This window comes from Heteronotia binoei, chromosome 5, assembly GCF_032191835.1.
Source record: "Heteronotia binoei isolate CCM8104 ecotype False Entrance Well chromosome 5, APGP_CSIRO_Hbin_v1, whole genome shotgun sequence".
Classification (NCBI taxonomy): Eukaryota; Metazoa; Chordata; class Lepidosauria; order Squamata; family Gekkonidae; genus Heteronotia; species Heteronotia binoei.
In genome coordinates, this window is record NC_083227.1 from 141,319,559 (window position 1) to 141,341,076 (window position 21,518).

The 21,518-nt window shown below is 43.9% G+C and overlaps 1 protein-coding gene across 3 annotated transcripts in view; it reads right to left on the reverse strand.

The window, feature by feature from the left end:
• Positions 1–741: 741 nt before the first annotated feature.
• The window catches only part of FGF1 (fibroblast growth factor 1), a 77,343-nt gene continuing 56,566 nt past the window's right edge, over positions 742–21,518 (reverse strand). Inside the window, exons 2-4 of one of the 3 annotated variants that reach the window (XM_060240531.1) lie at positions 19,389–19,590; positions 2,327–2,430; positions 742–1,711 (exon numbers count right to left, since the gene is read on the reverse strand). In XM_060240531.1, the coding sequence (XP_060096514.1) occupies positions 1,520–1,711; positions 2,327–2,430; positions 19,389–19,554 (462 nt within the window). In that variant the 5' untranslated portion in view covers positions 19,555–19,590 and the 3' untranslated portion in view covers positions 742–1,519. Of the gene's footprint in view, positions 1,737–2,326; positions 2,431–19,388; positions 19,591–21,518 lie in introns of all 3 variants that reach the window. The other 2 variants (XM_060240530.1, XM_060240532.1) reach the window with 2 other exon arrangements.

Consider the following 21,518-nt stretch of genomic DNA (forward strand, 5'->3'; position numbering starts at 1 on the left):
GCCCTGCCCACTTAGGGTTGCCAATCCCCAGGTGGGGGCAGGGGATCCCCCGGTTTGGAGGCCCTCCCCCCGCTTCAGGGTCGTCAGAAAGCGGGGGGAGGGGAGGGAAATGTCTGCTGGGAACTCTGTTATTCCCTATGGAGATTTATTCCCATAGAAAATCATGGAGAATTGATCCGCGGGTATCTGGGGCTCTGGGGGGGCTTTTTGGGGGGGTAGAGGCACCAAATTTTCAGCGCAGCATCTAGTGCCTCTCCCCAAAATACCCACCAAGTTTTAAAAAGATTGGACCAGGGGGTCGAATTCTATAAGCCCCAAAAGAAGGTGCCCCTACCCTTCATTATTTCCTATGGAAGGAAGGAATTGAAAAGGTGTGCCGTCCCTTTAAATGCGACGGCCAGAACTCCCTTTGGAGTTCAATTATGCTTGTCAAAGCCTTGATCTTGGCTCCACCCCTAATGTCTCCTGGCTCCACCCCCAAAGTCCCCAGATATTTCTTGAATTGGACTTGGCAACCCTATGCCCACTTCTAGGGATTTTTTGGTAGAAAAAGCCCAACAGGAATTCATTTGTTTATTAGGCCACACTCCTGATGCCAAGCCAACCAGAACTGTGTTCCTGTGTGTTCCTGCTCAAAAGATGCCCTGCCCACTTCCTAAAAACACTTGGTGGGTGCCAGGAAAAGTGTTGGTGGGCTGCTGTGTTCAGCTGGCTGTTGGTGCAGGATGACAACTGATATCAATACAGTACAACTAAGTTGTGGATCACATTCTTTAATCCTGCTGAAATAAATGATTTAGCCACAAAGGCAATCCTGCTGATTTCAATTGGACTTACAGAAGTGTACTCAAACTTCTATTATATCCTTTGTGTTTTTCAATATGTGGTCATTTTCGTTACCAAAATCTTGATTTCTTTCCCCCTTATTACTGTATATAGTACTTTGATAATTTACAGTTAAAATTGTTCAACAGTATACAGTATTACTGAAATTGTTTAACAGTTTAGAATGTATACAACTTTACTTAAAAAATAAATACACATTTCATATAACAGATGCTATCAAGAATCAGAGCACTATTATTTGAAGAAAATGTTATGTATTTGGTCCTAAAAAGCACAAAATTAATTTGTTTCAAAGGAAAGACCAATTCCAGTGTCATCAATTATGCTTCCACACAATAAATAAGGAGTATGAAAAGCTGTCTTTGAAAATTATAATATCAAATACATGTTTCAAAAAGGGAAGCCTTACTATGTATGGCTGTAGGAACTGTGTGTACATGCCTATCTATGACTATAATTCACTTAGTCCATTTTAGAGATAATATTGTGGGATGCATCTGTATTATGATAGCAGTGGGTGCATATTTAATATAGTTTGCTTTTTTTTTTTTGTCCCATACACTTTTGTCCCTTTTAATGTTCCCCAGAGTGGCAGAATAAATGGAAAGGAAATGGAAAGGCTGCTGGGTGGTTAATCCTAAGGGACATACTGTACTTTGTGAGGTAAACTTGTCTAATCAGGAGATACTGGTAGAAGAAGGAAAAGTATAGCCTTTTGGCCACGATGCGTCCGCGGTCCCAGTTTACTTTTTCCATTCTTTTTTAAGCCAACGAACCAGTTCTTATCTTCATGCTTCTTCGATCTATAGGTATTATAATTGTTTTCTTCTACCTTTTCCAGAAACAAACATTCTTCCGTTGGTAACTGCTGAAGAAAAAGAGGGTGGTGACTTCATAAAGGGAGACAAATGAAATGACTGGGTGGCTTGTTACTACTTATCTATGACTGGGTTGTTGTCTGTGAAAAAGAGACTGAGACAAAGTGATGACCCACATAACTGGCAATGCTGAAAAGCTGCCTATATCTCAGTTGACCAATATGGCCAAAGACCCATTGGGGCCTACGAGCGATTATCCTGTGGGATTGCTGCTGCCTAATTCTGCTCCTTCACTATTAAAACTGTCAGTGTGTCTGCTCACTCTTCTCTCAGCATCTGTGGGTGCTAGATGAATACCGCATGCAACATCTGTGATGTTTGTTTATCCTAGGACTAAATTCAACTCAGGATACCTAAAGGTATCACCCTCTGTGATTTGGCAGCTGATACAATATTGTTCCTTCTGAGTAAGAAATCCAGTATCTGAAATATTTTAGGAATGTTGTCTCCAATTATTTTATTTATTTTTCCAGAAATAATGCTGCACAAAGGGCGGCAATCCAATAGCAAAAACAACAAACACCATCTAATTTCTGCTTGTGGGCTAAGGCACAAACCTCAAAACCTCCCCAAGTTCATTCTCACAGAAACCTCATACTTACCGAGCCATATAAAAGTCCGTTGTCATCCATAGCCAAGTACTGTCCAGACTCTGTGCTCTTTATATACACCTCACCAATATTTTCCGCAGTCAGCAGCAACCGAACTACAATTGGGGGGCGGGGGCGGAGGGAATATAACAGCAAGAAAGTAAAGTATGATTGGAGGGAACAAGATATACTGTAGTTCTTTTGTTGGAGCTAAGTGAGCCTGGCCACCTAAATGAGAAATGGAACAGTATATCAGATGCTCTGAACTCTATAGCAGGAAAACAATCTATAATATACAAAAAAGCATCAACAACTAAGAGTCAGTAACCATGAGCTTCTCCTTTTCCCTCCTGCTGCCATTATCTCATCTTCTTCCCTTTTCTGCTGCTTTCCTCTCACTTCCATTTTGACCCCCCCTTTCTGCATCTTGTTCAATGTCCGAATACTGACCAGTTCGGGTAGGGGTTTTTTTGGTGTGTGTGTGTAATATCTGCACATCTCTTGAGTGGTTATCCCCAAATTAGGCTTCCACTAACAAAAATTTCAGATTTTCAGATCTTTCTGCAACCATGGGATTCCCCCAGGTCTGCAGAACCCTACATCATAGGTGTAACTGGTACAGATTTTAATTTCTTAAATTTCTACCTGCTGTTTGATATTGTTATACTGCATTGTAACTTTTAGTTTTATGGATTATCTAATTTTTCTTGTAATTTATGCCACTTGGAAAAACATGCTATAGATATTTAAAATAAATAAATAAATATCGGCATACCTCTCACATACAATTTTATAGAAGCTGTGTTGATTTGTTGTGCAGTTTTTTTTCAACTACAAATGTCATTTGGGAAAGGAAACAATTTTAGAGATCAGCCATTTTTCTTTCTTTTTGACAGATTCATAAAATTTCACCATCTGAGGAGATCATTAAATCGTCTGGTCTGACTCCCTGCACATATCTGGAATCCAGTTTTAACCAGTCACCTATATATAATTTTTACCCTTAAACATCAGCAGGTTCAGCCAAAAGGGGGGAAAAAAGTCAAACAATGCATACTACGGCAAGAGAAAAGTAATGAGGGGGAATGTGCTACCATTGCCAGTAGCAAGGAGTTTTAGAAGGTGACGCTTAAATGACTTAATAAGATGAACCATTGTTTTGGTGTAGAGGAACCTGAAAACTCTCCAGAATTAATTAGGTCATGTAGTAATAGGGCAAAGTAGATGGTGTAGCCAACAACAATTACTAAATGCAATAATTGCTTTCTGTGGGATTGTGGACTACAGATTCTCAGTTCACATTGTATGGTGTGTTTTTGTTTTAATTGCTTTGGCCTGTAAAAAGACACTGAATCCTCACATGACTTTACCTCTGGAAAACACAGGCTGCTGTAGCTCCTCTCCTTCAATTAGACACTCTTTAGAGAGTATGCTGCATAATTAGCAGATGGGCTAGGAGAAGACTTTCAGTCATTTGTGGCTGCTTTGTTCTTCTCTGAGCGTTGGAATTTGGCATTTGAACAACACTTGAATCTGCTTTACACAGGTCTCTAAATGTTGCTGTCAAATAGAGTGGGTAATGGAGGAGCAGAGGAAGCAGAGCAGCTGCATTCTTAGCACAGGGGACTAAAAAAGAGCCAAGACTAGTTTTTTTCTCTTGCTGAGTGTCAGAAGAAAAAATACAGCTGAAGGATTCAAATGTGCTATTTTCACAGTTCTATGTCACAGTTCCATGAAGAAAATTATATATGAAATTGTGCACATGCCTATTTGCCACCATGCTCTGTGACCTCCTAATTTACATTATCATGGCTAGATGACCCTGGAGGTCCCTGCCAACTCTGTGATTAGAGAATTCAGACCTGCAGCTGGTGGGAAGGAGGAGGCGACCCCCAAGGTGTCTTGCAGTGGGGCTGGATTGGGCAGGGCGCAGAATTGAACTGCCTGTAAACAAGGACTTGGGAAGCAGGGGGGGGGGGTATGCTTTGCTCCCCTCCAGGACAAGGTTCAAGGCAGGAGGGCTAATCCGGAGCATTAGGGAGACCTTGGACATTGGCTCCCTCTCTGCAGAGCCCTGAGCCCAGAAGCCAGACCCTCCTCAGCCTCTGTGGTGGGGGAGGGGGAGGGAGTGTTCTGCTTCCCCCAGATCCTGATGTTGTCCCACCTGACACCTGTGGGGTGAAGGGAGTGAAAAACAAAGACAGGATGAGGTGGGAAGGAAGGAGGAAGGCGGCAGGGGAGAGGGCAGGCGGCCAAAGGCTGGGGGGGGTGGATCTCCTCTTCCTTCTCCTTGCGGCTGTTTCCCAAATCCCAGTTCCTGTGCTGACAGCTTGGGGTGGGCTGAGGGGGTGGGGGCTGTGCTGTACCCCAGCCGGTAGAGACAGGACCTGCCTGAATTTACACCGCCGCACAAGGAAGGGGAAACGGGGCCACCCTGGTTGGAGGTGCTGATTTGGAGCACGGAGCCTGTTTCCACATGGGTTATGATGGGTTAAAATCATAGAGTGGGAGGGGATCTCCGGAATAATTTGGTTCGACCCACTGCACAGTGCGGGAAACTCACAAACACCTCCGCCCCTCCCCCTCTGCACATATCCCCAGTGGCCCCTGCTCCATGCCCAGAGGATGGCAAGGATCTCCAGGATCTCTGGCCAAACTGGCCTGGAGAAAAGTATCTGACTGATCCCAAAGTGGCCTGGGCGTGTAAGAAAGGGCCATGAGAACTAAGCTCGGATGCAGCCTTTCCTGCCCTCCTTCTCATGATCTGACTGATTCACAGGATCCACATTGCTGTCAGATGGCCATCTAGCCTCTGTTTATAAACCTCCAAGGAAGGAGAGCCCATCACCTCCTGAGGAAGCCTGTTCCACTGAGGAACCGCTCTTAACAGTCATAGAGTCACAGAGCTGGAAGGGACTTCCAGGGTCATCTAGTCCAACCCCCTGCACACTGCAGGAAACTCACAAGTACCTCCCCCTAAATTCAGAGGATCTTCTTTGCTGTCAGATGGCCATCTAGTCTCTGCTTCAAAATCTCCAAGGAAGGAGAGCCCACCACTTCCCGAGGAAGCCTGTTCCACTGAGGAACTGCTCTAACAGTCAGGAATATTGAACCAGGAACTCTTGAGTTTAATTTCAACCCACTGGTTCTGGTCCTACCTTCCGGGGCCACAGAAAACAATTCCACACCCTCCTCTCTATGACAGCCCTTCAATTACTTGAAGATGGTGATCCTATCACTTCTCAGCCACCTCTTCTCCAGGCTAAACATCCCCAGCTCCTTCAACCTTTCCTCATAGAACCTGGTCTCCAGACCCCTCACCGTCTTTGTTCAAAGCTCTTGGGAAGTGGGTTTGTTCCCCCCTTCCCCCCAGCATCATGGTGCTTCTGTGAGCTCTCAGCCCTCCCCCCCAGCTTTTCTCTAACCCTGTCCCAAACCGGCTTTACTGGGAAGTTTTGGAAAAGATCCCAGCAGCCCTGGATAGGTGGTGAGAAGGTTTGATCTCCCAGTCCTGCAGCCACCATTTCCCCTCTCCTTGTAACAATCAGGCTTGAGTTGGCCTGATCCAACATGGCTTCTCTTATGTTCTTATGGCAAACAGACATTTGAGCATTCTTCTGACAGCAGCATGTGGATTTTGCTCAGGTCTTGCTGCACAGTTGTAAAGGGAAAAAATTCCATGACTCAACTGGCTCTAGAAGGAGAATCTCATCATCTACTTTCCAATCCCTGCTCAACTATGGTGTTCACTAGCTGACTTTGAGTCACTCACTAATTCTCAGCCTAATCTATGTCACACAGTTGTTGCAACGTTAAAAGGTGGTGGTGGGAGGTGTTTTTCATATATTTTGTCTTGAACTCCTTGGACAGATGCAATCCCTTAGACGTGTATCAAATTGATCACATGGGTTACAGTTGCTGCCACAGCTTTTTAAAAAAAATCTTTGGTAGAAAAAGCCCAGCACGAACATATTTGCATATTAGGCCACACCCCCTGACATCACCTTGTTTCACACAGGGCTTTTTTGTAGAAAAAGCCCAGCAGGAACACATTTGCATATTAGGCCACACCCCCTGACACTAAGCCAGCCGGAACTGCATTCCTGCTCAAAAAAAGTCCTGGTTGCTGCATTTTAGAACACAAATTTTTTAAAAAAACCCTTACAAATGAACAATTCAAGCCCAGTGCAAGGAAAGGCACGCTCTAAAACCATCAACACTCTAGTAAGCTGTATGTCTGGTTCCTATTGCCATAAATATGGATAATGTATTGAGTAACTACAGATTTTTTTTTTGGCCCTTCACATAATTCTTTGGAAATAAATCCCACTGAAATTAATAATCTAATTGAGGAGGGTTGGAATCCAAAGGGAGATTAATCAATATAATTAGTCAGCTAAAGTTTAAATCCAAAAGCAAAACAATCCTTTTTTTTTTTTTGGTGGTCAATAATGTTTGTCACTTGGGACGTGAAGGGGCAAGCAAGATCTGGTTTGGACTCAGTGCAGCTGCGTGGTTAGAAGGAGGTTGATTTCACCACCTTCTCCCAATTTGCTGTTGGCCATGGACCTACATGACTATCCACGTGGGTCCCATGAATGCAGGAATCAACTTTCCTGGAGTCAGATGAGACTCCTGGGAAAAAGGGAAAACAGGGAAGGTCTGTGAACACTACACATATGGATTGATGGATTCAACCCAACAGCTCCTTCCTTCCTGAGCCAAATTTGATGAGGAGGAATCTTAAAGATGGTCTCAAAAAGCCACTGTAATTGAGAGTTTTCTACATATAAATGTGTTTTAATTCAAATAACGTACGAATTAACTGCTGCAAAGCAAGACAGTTAACTTATTTAACTAGTTGAAAAGCCTACCTAGAGCTTTACTAGGATGGGGTCTCTAAAATTCCATTACAGCAAGCAACCCAAAATGTAGCTTCCCAAGAGTGAGAGAGACTCCAGATCCAAAACACAGAGACAGCCTAGATGGGAATGAAGAGACAGGGAAGAGGTGGAGTCAAAGAAAGAGAAGCAGCATCTATGCATTAAGACACCAAAAGCTAGGACACAGGAGAGTTAAAAAAGTAGGGGTTTTCCAACTGAGCTCCAGAATATGCATGAATTCAACACTGGAGGAATGCACCTACTTGCACCAATTAAGGGAACAGAAGCCTTCACTCTTGACAGATGCGGGATCCGCATATTACTTCAGCATGCTACAGGGGACCCATTTTTGAAAAACATGTTCACCTTTTTGCCTTCTTTCACCAGATCATCAGATTCTTTCTATCCCTCACCCATCATTTCATCTCTCTTTAAACAATCTCTAAACAAACATACAAAAAACCATGGCAATGATACACTGGTGGGATTGCCAACTATGGATTGAAAAATTCCTGGACGTTTGGGGATGGTGCATAGGAATGGTAGAGTTTGGAATGTGGCTCAGCAGGATATAATGCACCCATGAAAGCAGCTATTTTCTCCAAAGGAATGGATCTCTGTAGTCTGGGGAACAGTTGTAATTTCTGGGAGAACACCAGGCCCCACCTTGAGAATGATAACCCAGATAATGACCCTCCCTTCCTCCCTTTCTCACTCTCCTCACCTAAGAGTACCTGACAGGTGGTGGGGAATGTTGGGTCTGGTTTAGGATGGCTGGTCAAGCAGCCGTCCTTACCCTCACTTAGCAGAATGCTCTTTCTGAGCTTCAGCGCAGCAGCATGGCCTAGTCAAATGGTTACCACACTATCTTACAAACTGAGCAGAGAGCCTTGCTTTATGTTAAGAAACTGTTATGTATTCACATAAGCTGTGTACCGCATGGCGATCCCTACAGAAGGCGACCCCTGGGTCCCCGGATGTAGCTCGCCATACGCCCCGCCCACCAAGATCTGTGGCGGGAAGTTTGGACTGACCAGTATTGGCCTGGTCAAATGAGGGGGCAGTTCCAGGCAATGTATATAAGTGGGACCCGGCCCGCGTGTTCCCTCTCTTGTAATGTGCTCCTAATAAAGTATGTTGCCTTCAACCCGTCTCGAGTCCCAGTACATTACAGAAACTAATACTTGTGTATTTATTTAAAGAAACATAGCATAAAAATATTGTGGAGAGAAAGAGTGTCTAAACTACTCTATCTAACTGGACGGCTTTGGAGTCTGTAATAGGCTATCTGCTTAGTTCAGTTCAGCAGGAGAAACACCATGCTGTTCCTCCTGATGCATGCAGGGAAGAAGAAAGAAAGCTGAGAACAAGGAGGAAGGAAGTTCCCTGAGTTTATATTCTATTGACTAGAGAGGGTGAATGATAGCAGAACAAACAGGAAGGAGGCTGACATATGAACCTAGCTCTCTAGCTTGCTCTATGGTGTTTGTAGTCTTGGAGGACTAAGAGACAGTGCCAGTCTGTTCTTCTAACAGGGAATGTGTGTGTGTGTGTGAGAGAGAGGGCTTGGATTTTGCCTTTGCCCTTCACTCTCTTGTCTTGAGTAGCCAGCCACCCCGCATTCAAACTGCCCTTTCTTTTGCCATCCATAGTTGGAGGTGCAGATAGGAGCTCTGTGTGTGTGTGTGTGAGAGAGAGAGAGTGGGCTTGGATTTTGCCTTTGCCCTTCACTCTCTTGTCTTGAGTAGCCAGCCACCCCACATTCAAACTCTGCCCTTTTTTTTTGCTATCTGTAGTTGGATGCACCCCAGGTGAGATCTTTGAACACATTCTGAGATCTTTAGATAAAAAGAAGAAAGATATTTATTTGCTAAAATACAACTCTGTTCACGAGAGCACAGGAGCACTGGAAAATTATATCAAAACATTGCAGAAGTGTTACAGACTAAGAAACATGAAGCTAAGTTGAACAAGCCACATGTTTTATCTTGGCGTTCTGTTACAAGGAATGGACACAAGCAAACTTGGAATTTTAAAACAAGAGGCTTGTCAAAGTACCCTTTACTTCAATTCTCCCCTATTTTCTGGCCCTTGGCCTGCATACTTCAAAACAGTATGTTCAGGTTTTTAACTCCTTACTCTCCCAGATGGGTTTCTTTTTGGCTTATTTTGAAATTGGGTTTGAGTTCCTGTGTGTGCTACCCAGTACCTTATCCAAACATAGCCAGGTACACATCCCCAAACTTTTATTACCCCAACTCAGGTAGGGTTTCCAGGTCCCTGCTGGCTACCGGTAGGGGGTAGAGATAGATCCAGGTTGGGAAATTCCTGGAGGTCTGGGGATGGAGCCCAGGAAAAGACAGGGAGCTCCGTGGGGGTACAATATCACTCAGTCCACCCTCCAGTGCATCCATTTTCTCCAGGGGAACTGATTTCTGTAGTCTGGAGATGAATTGTAATTCCTGAAGATCCGCAGGTCTCACCTGGAGGCTGACATCCCTATACTCAGGAGATCGAATAAGTCTTGTCCCTTCCTGACAGGTGGGTGAGTCTGTTGATCTGGCTATTTGTCACCATAAACAAAAAACCAGTTTCCTTCTGGCTGGAAATCCAAGGTGTTTATTATGACTTTGCAGGGCCTCTCAGATGTTGAACAAGGCATTCTGTATTCCATCATAAGAACCAGATAAAAACCAATATGTAGATTGGTTTGGCAGTCTGCTCCTAGCCTCAGAATGTATACTTGAGAGTCAGGGAAAAGACTGCGCATCTCTAGCGTAGCTGCAAACCATGTCACACCAATAAGAGGGCCCTGCCTTATGCTTCGGAAGCCAGGAATTTTAATGGACGCTCAAGGCTGAACTAAACTTCCCCAAATATTCCTGCTTCAATATAACTGGCCTCTGCCTTTTTCAGTAGTACGGGGGGGGGGGGGCTAGGCTACATTTATTAGTAGTCTGTACAAATGTCATTGCATAGATGAGCTCCATAGGTTGTGGAAAGTGAGGGCGCCACCCAAGTTTACTTACGTAGTCAGCTGTAACTAGGGTTATTCCACTGGCACATATCCATTTAAGGAGTTTCCTCTGTAAATATTTTTTCATCAGGATGTCCAAGTTTAATAGCTCATTTACGCTAAGCTCATTTCTGGCACAGGCTCCCAAACACACATCCTTTAGAAAACTACACTGGCTACATGCAACATGTTTCCAGCGAGCCCCTAATGAAGGAACGATGCCTGGTAGGAGAGGTTTTTTTTTTTCATTTCAGTCAGTTCTTTCCTGCCTCGTAGCTGTGCCTGCTCTTATCGCTTACTGGCCTACTGGAGGAAGGACTAAAAAACAAAACAGCTCACAGTTGTAATACAGTTGCATCCCAGAAAAGCCTGGAGAATCCTTTTACTATCACAAGATGGGGGTGGTGACCAGTAGGTAAGATGAGTTTTTGAAAGAATTAGACAAATTCAATAGAGTGTATGAATATCAGCTGCTATAGGTGATAACAAACCATCTGTGCACAGAAGCAGGGTACTTCTAATACCAAACCATGTAGGGAAGGCCAACATGTTACATGCAGCCAATGCATGCCTTGCTTGTGAATGCCAAGAGTTATCTGGTTGGGCACTTTTGGAAATAACGTTGGAGTAGATAGAGATGTAAATTTTCCAGGCTGAGCCTGGCAACTGGAGGGAGGGCTGAGGGACATGGGAGGGGCATAATGGGAGATGGCATTGAGAACATAATGATGTCACTTCTGGAGAAAACCCGAAAGCAATGGTGGTAGCATTAAGAACCAGAGAGTTTCCAGTGATCAGCACTGGTGCTAGGGTGCTGGTAAGGGGCTGCCGCCCCAGGCAAGCTGCCTCCCACACCTGACTTCCCACCTGCTGCATGCCCTTCCCTCCTCCCCACCCAAGTGTGGCAGTGGCAGGCTCCAGCTGGTGTGCTGGAGTGCATCCGCTGCTGTTCCATGTCACCACCCCGACCAGCCACTGGGTGCCCTCACCACTTGAGGCTGGGAAGAGAAGGGAAGATGTGGAGCAGCGGCAGGAAGAAGTCGAGAGCTTCCTTCCTGCCTTGCAGCCTCTTGTCTTGCACCCAGCTGCTTTTATTTGCTGATGGCTCATCCACCCTAGCAGGCTGCTCAGGCCACCTATGGGGAGAGGGTGGGGGTGGGAGGGTGTGCCCAGTGACCCTGTAGGCCAGGTGGCTCCCATAGGTGGTCGCCTACATGGCCTACTTGGATGTGCTGGGCCTACCAGTGATTCCTTCAGCTACTACCATCACTTCCAGTTTCCCCTTGGAAGTGATGTTATCCCGCTTATGATCTGGTGAGTTCAAGGTGCTGGATTCCTTGCCCTGATAGGGGGCTTGGCAGGCCTTAGCCTTGGTTTAATCCTTACAATTCTTATATTCTAAAGTCAATTCTGAGCAGAAGGCCTAAAGGTCTAACAATATGTTCCCCAGAGAGCGCTACGGTCAAGTTAAAAAAATCTTCACGAAATCCCTGGGCCAAAAGAAACCAAACTAAAAACTACCAGAGAACAGGCGTTCTCTATGAAGGCCCCCCGATGGTGGAATCAACTGCCGGAAGAGGTGCGGGCCCTGCGGGATTTTAACCAATTCCGTAGGGCCTGCAAAACTGTCCTCTTCCAGCTAGCTTTTTAAGACGGAACCCCTGATAACATCAATAACACCGAGCCATCTTATACACAGTTTGATTATTTTATAATGTTATATTGTTTTATTGGTTTTACTGTTTAAATTATTAATTATATTATATATTGTTTTATTGTATCATGGTTTTACCATGTCTTGTTAGCCGCCCTGAGCCTGCCTTGGCGGGGAGGGCGGGATATAAATAAAAGTTTATTATTATTATTATTATTATTATTATTATTATTATTATTATTATTATTAAACATAGATTCTGTTAGAATTAAATGGGCATGGAGCTAATATAAAACCAAAATGTAGCCACATGTGTTATCTATGGGTGAGGTTCTCTAAGAATTTGAAGAGACGTTATTGTCAAGGCTTGAAAGATAAACACTTGACTTTGAATCTGGCCTTTCCTCCACTCTTATGAAATAAGTGCTTGATTTTGTTGCTTTCACACAGAGCAGTATTTCCATACACAATCTCTAGTGTTGGAGCAACCTGAAAAATTAAATGCATTTTCAGCAATTTCAGTTGCTTATTCCATTTGGGAAATTTTCATTAGATCAATACAACTTCTCTTTGTTGTGGCTTATATAATTACATGGAAAATTCCCTGAGTCAAATGGAAAGATGTTTCATGCATAGAGAGCACTACATGAAGCTGCTTTTACATGGCTGTATTTTCAAGTGGTTCATCAGGAAAGTATGGTTGAAATGAGCTTTAGAGGGCTCATAAAAGGCCATTGGTAGGTCCTAGGTTCCCAACCAAGATGTGGGCCATCCCATAATGCTAAATAATCCCATAATGCATCCTATAATGTTTTTAAAATCCCACCAAGTTTCAGAAACAGCAAAGGGAGGAGATCTGCTGCTTTACAAGAAACAAAACATACAAAACTATTGGACATACAAAACTAGTTATACTCTTCTTTGGTCCTTGGAGCCCATCATGTGTCAAATAGGGCACAGGGGTGCTCCCCAATACAGTGGATGGGGCATTCATCGAGTATCTTTGCCTGCAACTTGTTTTTTCTTTCTTTGCAAATGGCAAGCACATTTGGGCCTTCTGCAGTATCCTTGTTTGCTTTCCTACCTCCCTTGCTTGAACAGGGTTTCAAAAAAAGGTTACATGCCAGTTTATTCTAGGTTAGAGACTTCCTGTCTGTCCTTTGCTATGTTTATTCAGGATGAGATCACCTTCATTCAGTCTACTTTTGAGTGTGTGTAAGTGTGAGTGCGTAAATGGCATTTATAATTAAAACTCTACCATAAACTGACTTCAGAAACAAACCAGAAAGCAAAGCTGGGGCAGGGGAGGAAAACCAATTATTCCTGCGGCTTTTCATTAAAAAAGAAGTACTTTTCTTAGAATCTAGAGCGTGTGTCTGAGTCCCGGCGCATCCTGCAGCAGGGAGTCCAGCTGTATTCCAGTAAACCTTCAGTAGAGCAGTGTATACACAAAATAGGAAAAGGCCCTTTCTGTGAAATCAGTGCCTTTTGTGTGTGTTTTCTTGGTATATAGCAAAGCTCTGTGCATTGATCTTCTGGAAAATCATAACAATTAATCTTACTATTCCAATATCAGCTTCCATTTCCATAACACCTTTTCTCTTGGCAAGGGATCCCAACAAACCTTCCATGAGCCATCCATTTTGAGATCATAATATTATTGGTGCCTTACAGCTTCAAAACCCAGATTCCTTTGAATCCATGTCCCCTCCACTTTTTACTCCTTTATGTTTCTTTTCTGTTTTATATCTGCATCTTTGTAGTTTGAAGCAGTGTGACAGATGCTGTGATAGAAAAGAATAAGGAATAATCACCAGAGGATTGTCCGTAAAGACATAAGGCCATATGGGCACTGCAGAGAACCTATAGATACCTTCAACAGCATCTAGGAATTCTGTTGGGACTCGCTAGAAAAGCACATCATAGGCGCAACCTTAGTAGGCTTGCCAACTTCCAGGTGAGGGGTGAAGAGCTCCTGGAATTAAAACAGATCTCTAGACTACATATATCACTTGTCTGTCTGTCTGTCTATCTATCTATCTAACACATTTATTTCCCTTCTGATTGAGAAAATGGCTGCTTTGGAAGCTGGAATTTGACATATACTCTATCGTTCCCTCCTTTCCTTAAGCCCCACCTTTCCAGACTTCAGCTTCTCCAGGTACTTCTGAACCCAGAGTCTTGAAGGAAGTCTGACCCCAGAGTCTGAGGGAAGAAATATGGTGGTGAATGAAATGTGGATACCATGTTCTCCACAAATATGTTGTTGGTTTAAAAAGGGGAGGAAGGATTCTGCCTTACATAATTAAGCCTAAACACATGATGCATTGTTTACAGGTGCACTCTGGATCCTGTGGATTAGATGTGTTCTGCCTGTAAATTCCACACATGAAATTTAATACCCAGGAAAGTGGTAGCCTGAGTTGGATTAGGACCATGGCACATAAGAGAAGAGTCCAAGGTTCCTCCCACACTATTTTCCTGATCTGAGACAGGGCAAATAGCAGCTCCTCAGGGCTGTCAAAGGTCAGTGGGGGAAACAGGTTGCGGGGGGGAAGCTTATTCCCTCTCCTCATGTGTCATAGCCTTGATCTAAATCGGGCCCTGAGAATAAGATTCAAGCAGGGAACTCCAAACACACATCCAGGCCACAGGACCCAAGACCAGATACAGGCACAAAAAATGTATTATGAAGTTAGGCCCTCAGTACCCAGGTGTGGGCGCTTGTTCCCCTTCATATTTCAACACTGTCCCAAAGTGCAGCACTTTACTGTTCTTCACAGGAGTCAAGGAAAAACATACACACAGTGAACTCAGAGAAACTGCATGTGAGGATAAACCTGCTCACTCTCCTTGGTGACCTCATAGGGATCAGGTCTACTCTGACTCCTCCTGAGTTCCCACATACCTTCATCCAGGATGCTGAGAAGGTTGGAAAGAGCATCCATTTCCAGGAATGCAATCATAAACCAATAATGTTTACTGTAAAGCTAACATATATGCATTAGGATTGTTTCTCCATTAGTGGCTACCTCTCTGTTTGAACACTCAGCACATATGGTCCCAATATAGAACTGCATCTTAAATATATTTCTGAGTGAAAAAAGGTTTTTTTTTTTTACAAACTTGTTTGCCTCATTAGATAATGGTCATTATTTTTTCCTTCAGTGGATGCTAAAGGGGGGGGGGGCAAGGGACTCAAGGGAAATGATTTGCATGGATAGAACAAGAAGGGGTACATTCATATACATGATTCATAAAGAAAATAGACAATTTCACACAGGCTCAGAAGCATGTGTAAAGCATAACGGAATTCAGTGGAAGACCAGATTCATAGGGCACTGCATTGGAAAGAAACAATATGAGCTCTTTACCCCTTTGCTGTCTGAATGATTATTTGCTAGCAGAAGCAATTTAGCAGAATGTTGGGCTTACTTCAAGTAGTGAATCCAAAGGAAACAGTTTGTTAAAATAGATGCATGATGCAGTCCATAATGAAAATAAAACTGTTCATGGCACCCTAACTCAGTGCAGTCTGATTCTGGACATACCATAAACATCAAAGACTTGAAAATTACTGGTCTAACTGATAAGCCTGAAAAAGCTGTCTTATGTTGTCAACTGGAGAGTAATGGTGCATTCTTTAATATTCTTGCTTTAAATATAATATTGGTGAATGAGCATTCTCCAGTCTTCGCACTTCTACTCGCAACCCCACAAGTAGGAGGGGTCAAGGATGGAGTATTGGTATAATACTCTTTCAACTTGCTTTTAAGATGGAACCCAGGAAATGACATCAAACCATCCTATGCATATATCGAACTGTAGCACTTTAATTTATAATTTATAATATTTTAATGTGTATTTAACTTAACTGATGAATGTAATGTAATTATATTTTAACTGCCTTTTATAGTAATGATTGTATTTTATTGTAATCATGGTATACCATGTTCTGTGAGCTGCCCTGAGCCTGCCTTGGTGGGGGAGGGCAGGATATAAGAATAAAATTATTATTATTATTATTATTAAGACTCAGAAAAAGTAGGGGAGTAAAATTTTAAAATATTACTACTTATAATGTTGTCGCCACTGTTGCCATTTGCTCACTTTGTCTGGTGGTGACATTGCTGACCAGCTGCTTCTGCAGTCTTAAGTTATAGAAGGAAAGACAGCAGACTCAAGTCTTTGCAAGAGCAACAGCATTCTTCCTTTATAATTCTGTTATGGATGCCAGTCCCCTGATTTTGGGGGCTCCAGTTCACCACTGGCTAGCTGGCCTGCCAGTCTCCTGCAGGGTCCTTCAAATTTGTCTGGAGGAGAGGGCAGACTGACCCATAGCTAGAAAATCTTTGGTGGGGGGGCCCACAGAATAAAATTTTGGACAGAGGGTCCCCCTCTCACGGCCCCCACTATCTCTGGCACAGTGGCGCCGCTTCTCTGGCGGCCCCTCCCTCCCTCCCACCCTGCGAAATGCTGGCTCCTCCTTGGGCTCTTTCCAGCCCTCCCCCTTTCCGCGCTGGTCGCACTCATCACAGGAAAAGCTGCGCGGGGAGAGCGCCGCTCCTCTGCTGGCCTTCCAGCACTCTCTGACGCTCTAGCGCTGGGGCCGCGGCAAAAGGAAGCGCCAGCAAGCCCTGAAAGTGCGCCCACCGCCTCTGCTGCTTCCTCCCTACTTTCCTCCCATTCGATCCGGAGAGGGAAGCAGCAGAGGCGGCAGGCGCTCTCTTTCACTGCAGCCGCAGCGCTAGAGCTCCGGAGAGCGCTGGAACGCCGGCAGAGGAGCGCCGGTCCCCCGGTGCAGCTTTTCCCATGATCGGCGCAGGTGGGGCTGGAAAGAGCCCCAGGAGGAGCTGGTGCTTCACTGGGTGGGAGGGAGAAAGGGAGAGGGAGGGGAGCAGGGACCGCGAGAGCGGCAGGGAGTTTGGGGGCTGCCAGGAGGGGCCACACTAGTCAAAGAGGGGGGGGTTCAATGGAGGGGCTGTGCCCCCCCCCCCCGCTCATGGCTACGGCCCTGGGAAAGGGAGAGGGGCAACCGCTGGCCGCATGCCTGCACTCCAAGCAGTTAATTCACTGCTCAGGATTCAGGCGTGCAGGCCCTCACTCCTCAAAAAGCATTTAAAGGTTCTCTTTCAATGCTCTTGGAGAACAGGGGCCATCTGTACCCGAATCCCAAGGAGTGGCTCACATGTGTGGGGTCCCTCCTCTCAAAAAACATTTAAAGGCATTCTTTAAATGCAATTGGAGAGAAGGGTGGGTGCCTGAATTTCAGGCACATCCCCAATGTGGTGATGTCACTTCTGAGTGACACTATCACATTGAGGACATCCCTGCCCTCTCCACTGGGGAGGAGGCAGGACATGGCAGATGGTTCGGGAAGAAACAAGCATTCTGCGCATTTTTGTTTGTTCCTTCCCATTTTCCAGGGCTCAGTGATGGCACAGAAAATGGGTTTTGGATTTGGATTAGTTTTGTGTTGAATTTGTGAAGTCAATGATATTTTAAAATGCAACCAAATTGCACTGTATTAAATTTGTAATGGACATTTTAATTAAAAAGAAAACAAGTTTTGGAGTTGACAGACTGCAACGCTATGCAAAGTTACACCAGATTAAACCCATGATTTAGGCTGGAATACTTCTGCATACAATTGCATTGTAAATCCAGGATTGTGCACAATTCTAAGTGTAATAATACACACAGCCTACACACAGCCTAGGATTGCCAGGTCTTCCCTGGCCACTGGCAGATAGGGGTGCGAGATTCAGGTTGAGAAACTCCTGGAGATTTGAGGATGGAGCCTGGAGAGGACAGGGATCTCAGTGGAGTACAATGCCATACAGTCCACCCTTCAAAGTAGCCATCTTCTCCAGGGGAACTGATCTCTGTAGCCTGGAGACAACTGGTAATTCTGGGGGATTCCCAGGCCCCACCTGGAGGCTGGCATACTTAACACAGCCACAAAAGAAAGATAGTACCTGCAAGAGTTTTTTCTAAACACTAGTGAGAAAGACTCAGGGCTTTTTGCTTCACATTGCTAATGTGTGTGGCTGCCATTAAACTGCATATCCCACCCCCACATTTAATATGTTTAGTAAAAGAAATTGAAGTTGTAACATTGACTTGTTGCAGCAATGCCTATTTCAATTCATTGTGACCCGCAGAAAGGTGGAAATGGTAAATCAGCATTTTCATACATCGCACCACCCCCCCAACACTACCAGAGAGATGCATGGGAAAATATGATTTGGCACTAGCCACATCTCCCTTCATTTGTAATTAAGCCTTTAAAGCAACTTGTATGCCACAATGTTCTTTGCCTAGTTTTTGGTAAAAGGAAGACTTACAGACTATGTGTAATGGATTTCCTCCTGATACTGTACAACCTTTACGTTGCTGAATCACACTCTCCCAACTATACTCCTATTTGACTTGTAGTTTGTCCTAGTTCACTCTATGAGACTGGATATTATTTGTATTGTAGGGGCTGTCATGTTATATTTAGTGATTTTGTTTAAAAATATGAAGGCCCTCTATGTGTCTGCTGGGTGGGTACATATATGTGCCTTTGGCACCTTTTTTGTTTGCATGTGGGAAACATCAGCATGGTCCACTGCTATGCAGAGGAGAAGACTTGGTGCAAAGCACAACTTGCTTTTTCTTTAGTGGCTGACAAAACAACAGCGCAAAATGCCATAGTTCCAAAGGGGAAATGAAAGGTAGGAGACAAAAACTAAAAATAACACTGGCCATCTACAACAGGAATTTTAAAACTGTGTTGCCAGGATGTGTGATGTCCATTATCAAGTGTTCCTCAATGAGAACAGTGATGGCAGACACACTTTCCTAGTTAGAAGCTTGCCTACTATTACTGATGTTCCCAATCAATGCCCTGTCACATGGGGAAATCAGGCATGATTTCATTGCTTGAAAAATCATGGTAAGTCCACCCATGAACTCTAGAATATGCCCAGAATCCTTGACAATACACAAGGGATCCATGGCCAGTGTTCACAGTTTCATCAGGTGATAGATGGTCATCTTTCAACAATCCTACAAGATAAGCCCATATATATATCCCTGTATTATAGATGGGGGCTTAGAATGAGAATGGTTTGTCAAATATCACCATACATGACTGAACCAAGGACTTCCAATGCATAGCTCACTAGGGCAGGGAGTTGCAAGCAACTTCTCTAAATAAAGTGGGTGAATAGTCTCATGTTAATCTGGTGACTTCCCCCACCCTGACTGGTCATTTTCCTCTTTTCATGCTGCAGCCATGAACTCTTGCATTGCCTCTTCTTTCTATAGCTCTCCTGCCCACGGTTCATTACGGAGTTGAAGAAAGAAAACAAGGAAGGATCTCCCTCCCACTCCACCCCATTTTTAATCATTGCAGCCCTATGGAGAAGGGTAATAGCTGAAGGAGCCAGCTTTTGTGTGCTTAGCTGTGCCATATTAATTCATCTTGAGGCAGAAAATCTCTAAACTCAGAGAAAAGGCCAGGGAAAAGCTTACTATATTGGTCATTTCGGTCCCTTGTGCCATCAACTTTGCCATCAGGACGTATTCTCAAAAAGTGGCCTCCACTGCTGCAGTAAAGCAGTTTGGGCTTCTTGTAATTCGCCATTGGAAGGTCAAACGTTTCTGTAAGAGCCATGAATGTTATTTCCCCTTCAGCCATTTCTTCCTTGCCTCTTTAGGTGTCAGGGCTTCAGTCCTGGAAAAGAAATTCAACACAGTAGCCATCATAGCAATAAAATACTCAGTTCATTTGCTGCCATTGTCTAGTCAAAACTGGTGACTTGTATACAATTAATTGTGTACATTAATCGTCTCTCACATTCCCACTTAGGGCCCCCTTTTCCCTCTCTATTTGGGGCCGAGATTAGTTAGGCAGCCACAGGTTTGCCATCCTTGTCTCTATTCATTTTAACAAAAGCCCTGACTCTTTTATATATACCAGGTCTCCCCTTTCTTTCTCTGAGACACCACCAGACTGTTCCCTTACCAATTTCCCCTATCCCAGATATTTCCCTGAGAGAATGTGGTAGGGAATTGAATGCTTCTTCCCCTTTCCCACTGCCACCATATAGCTAGATACATAAGCTGAGGCCTGACTGATTTGTGCGTGTAATTTTATACACTGAGGCAATTCACTTGCAAGTCAACAGAGACAAACAAAAGGGAATTAACTTGTATTGAATGGAGTGATCTATGTACATGGACACAACGTTTCTCAATACTTGAACTCACAATCCCTAGTTCTCCTTATCCTTCTAGTCTTCTCAGTTACAAACTACCTCTCCCTCCCAGTCAGCTTCCAACTCTACCTCCTCTCTCAGATGCAACCTCCTAACTGTTAACTGTCCCCTCCCCTCAATGTTCTGTCAGCTGTCATTGAGTGCACTCTGAGAGGGGCAGAGTGGGATCTTTCCATCACAGTGCATGATCTAGCAGTAAGCTCCTTGCACAGATAGATGAAGTTGAGAAAATAGGGGACGTACAATCATTCCAAGTTTTGTCCCACCAACATGCCAAAGGACTGTTTTGTAAATATTACGACTCCCTATTGGTTGTACTTGGAAGATTAATATAGGCCTTAAAAATTGTAACATCCTTCGTTTACCTATTAAAACAATCTTAGAGAAATAAACAAGAAGATACTGTTCTGATGAGGTATTGCATATAGCTTATCTACAATAGCACAATGATACTCACTCCACAGCCTGCAGAGAAACATTTTGATAATAGCCATCAACCAAAGGAATCACATGAATACTGTATGCCCTTTTTAGCATCCCACCAAACACACATTTAATAATATAACTATCGATATGAAATATACAACTATAACTTTTTACATTAGCAGGGTATCTTTGAGCATGTATGGATGTCTCTCCCTACCACTGCTGTATCTTAGCCATCCTTGCATATCTGGAGTGAGGGAGAGGGCTCACAAATAAGTCCGGTGACACAAAACAGGATACAAGCTTCCAAGTTCCTCAGAGATCACAATTAGGTTTTAAAGAGTAGTGCTTAATTCAACTATCTCATTCAGCTGCATGTTGATCCAAGTTCATAGACAGAGCTTCTATATCTCCACAATTTTTACATAAACACTATGGAGAAGTGTTGTGTTGTAAAAAATAAAACTGTTAGGTTTATTTTGAATCCACATTAATGATGAAACTATCAATTTCTAACAAGTTCACCCTATCTCTCCTTACTGTTTTCATCACCAAGGATAGGGCTGAATGGCTTGAGAAACCACTAGTTTCACAACCTGTGAGCCACAAAAATGTGAACTGAATAATGCTATGTAACAGTTACTCAAAAATAAGTCCCTCTTGGTTACTGGGATTTACTCTCAGGTTAGTATGTACAAGATTGTAGACCAAACACCACACCTGGGAAAATATGAGGGGGGTCTCAAAAATATTTAAAACTCACATCAGTACTGGCCCTGCGAGGGAAGGACTGGCAAAGTGCTTGTCTTTTCTCTGCAGAACCTGCACACTCAGTTTAGGTTTGCCATTGTGTAGTGGTTTTCCATCGAAGTACTAACCAGGGTGGACACTGCTTAGCTTCTGTGAGGTGACAAGATTGGACTAGCCTGGCCATCCAGCCCAGGGTGACTCAGTTCTA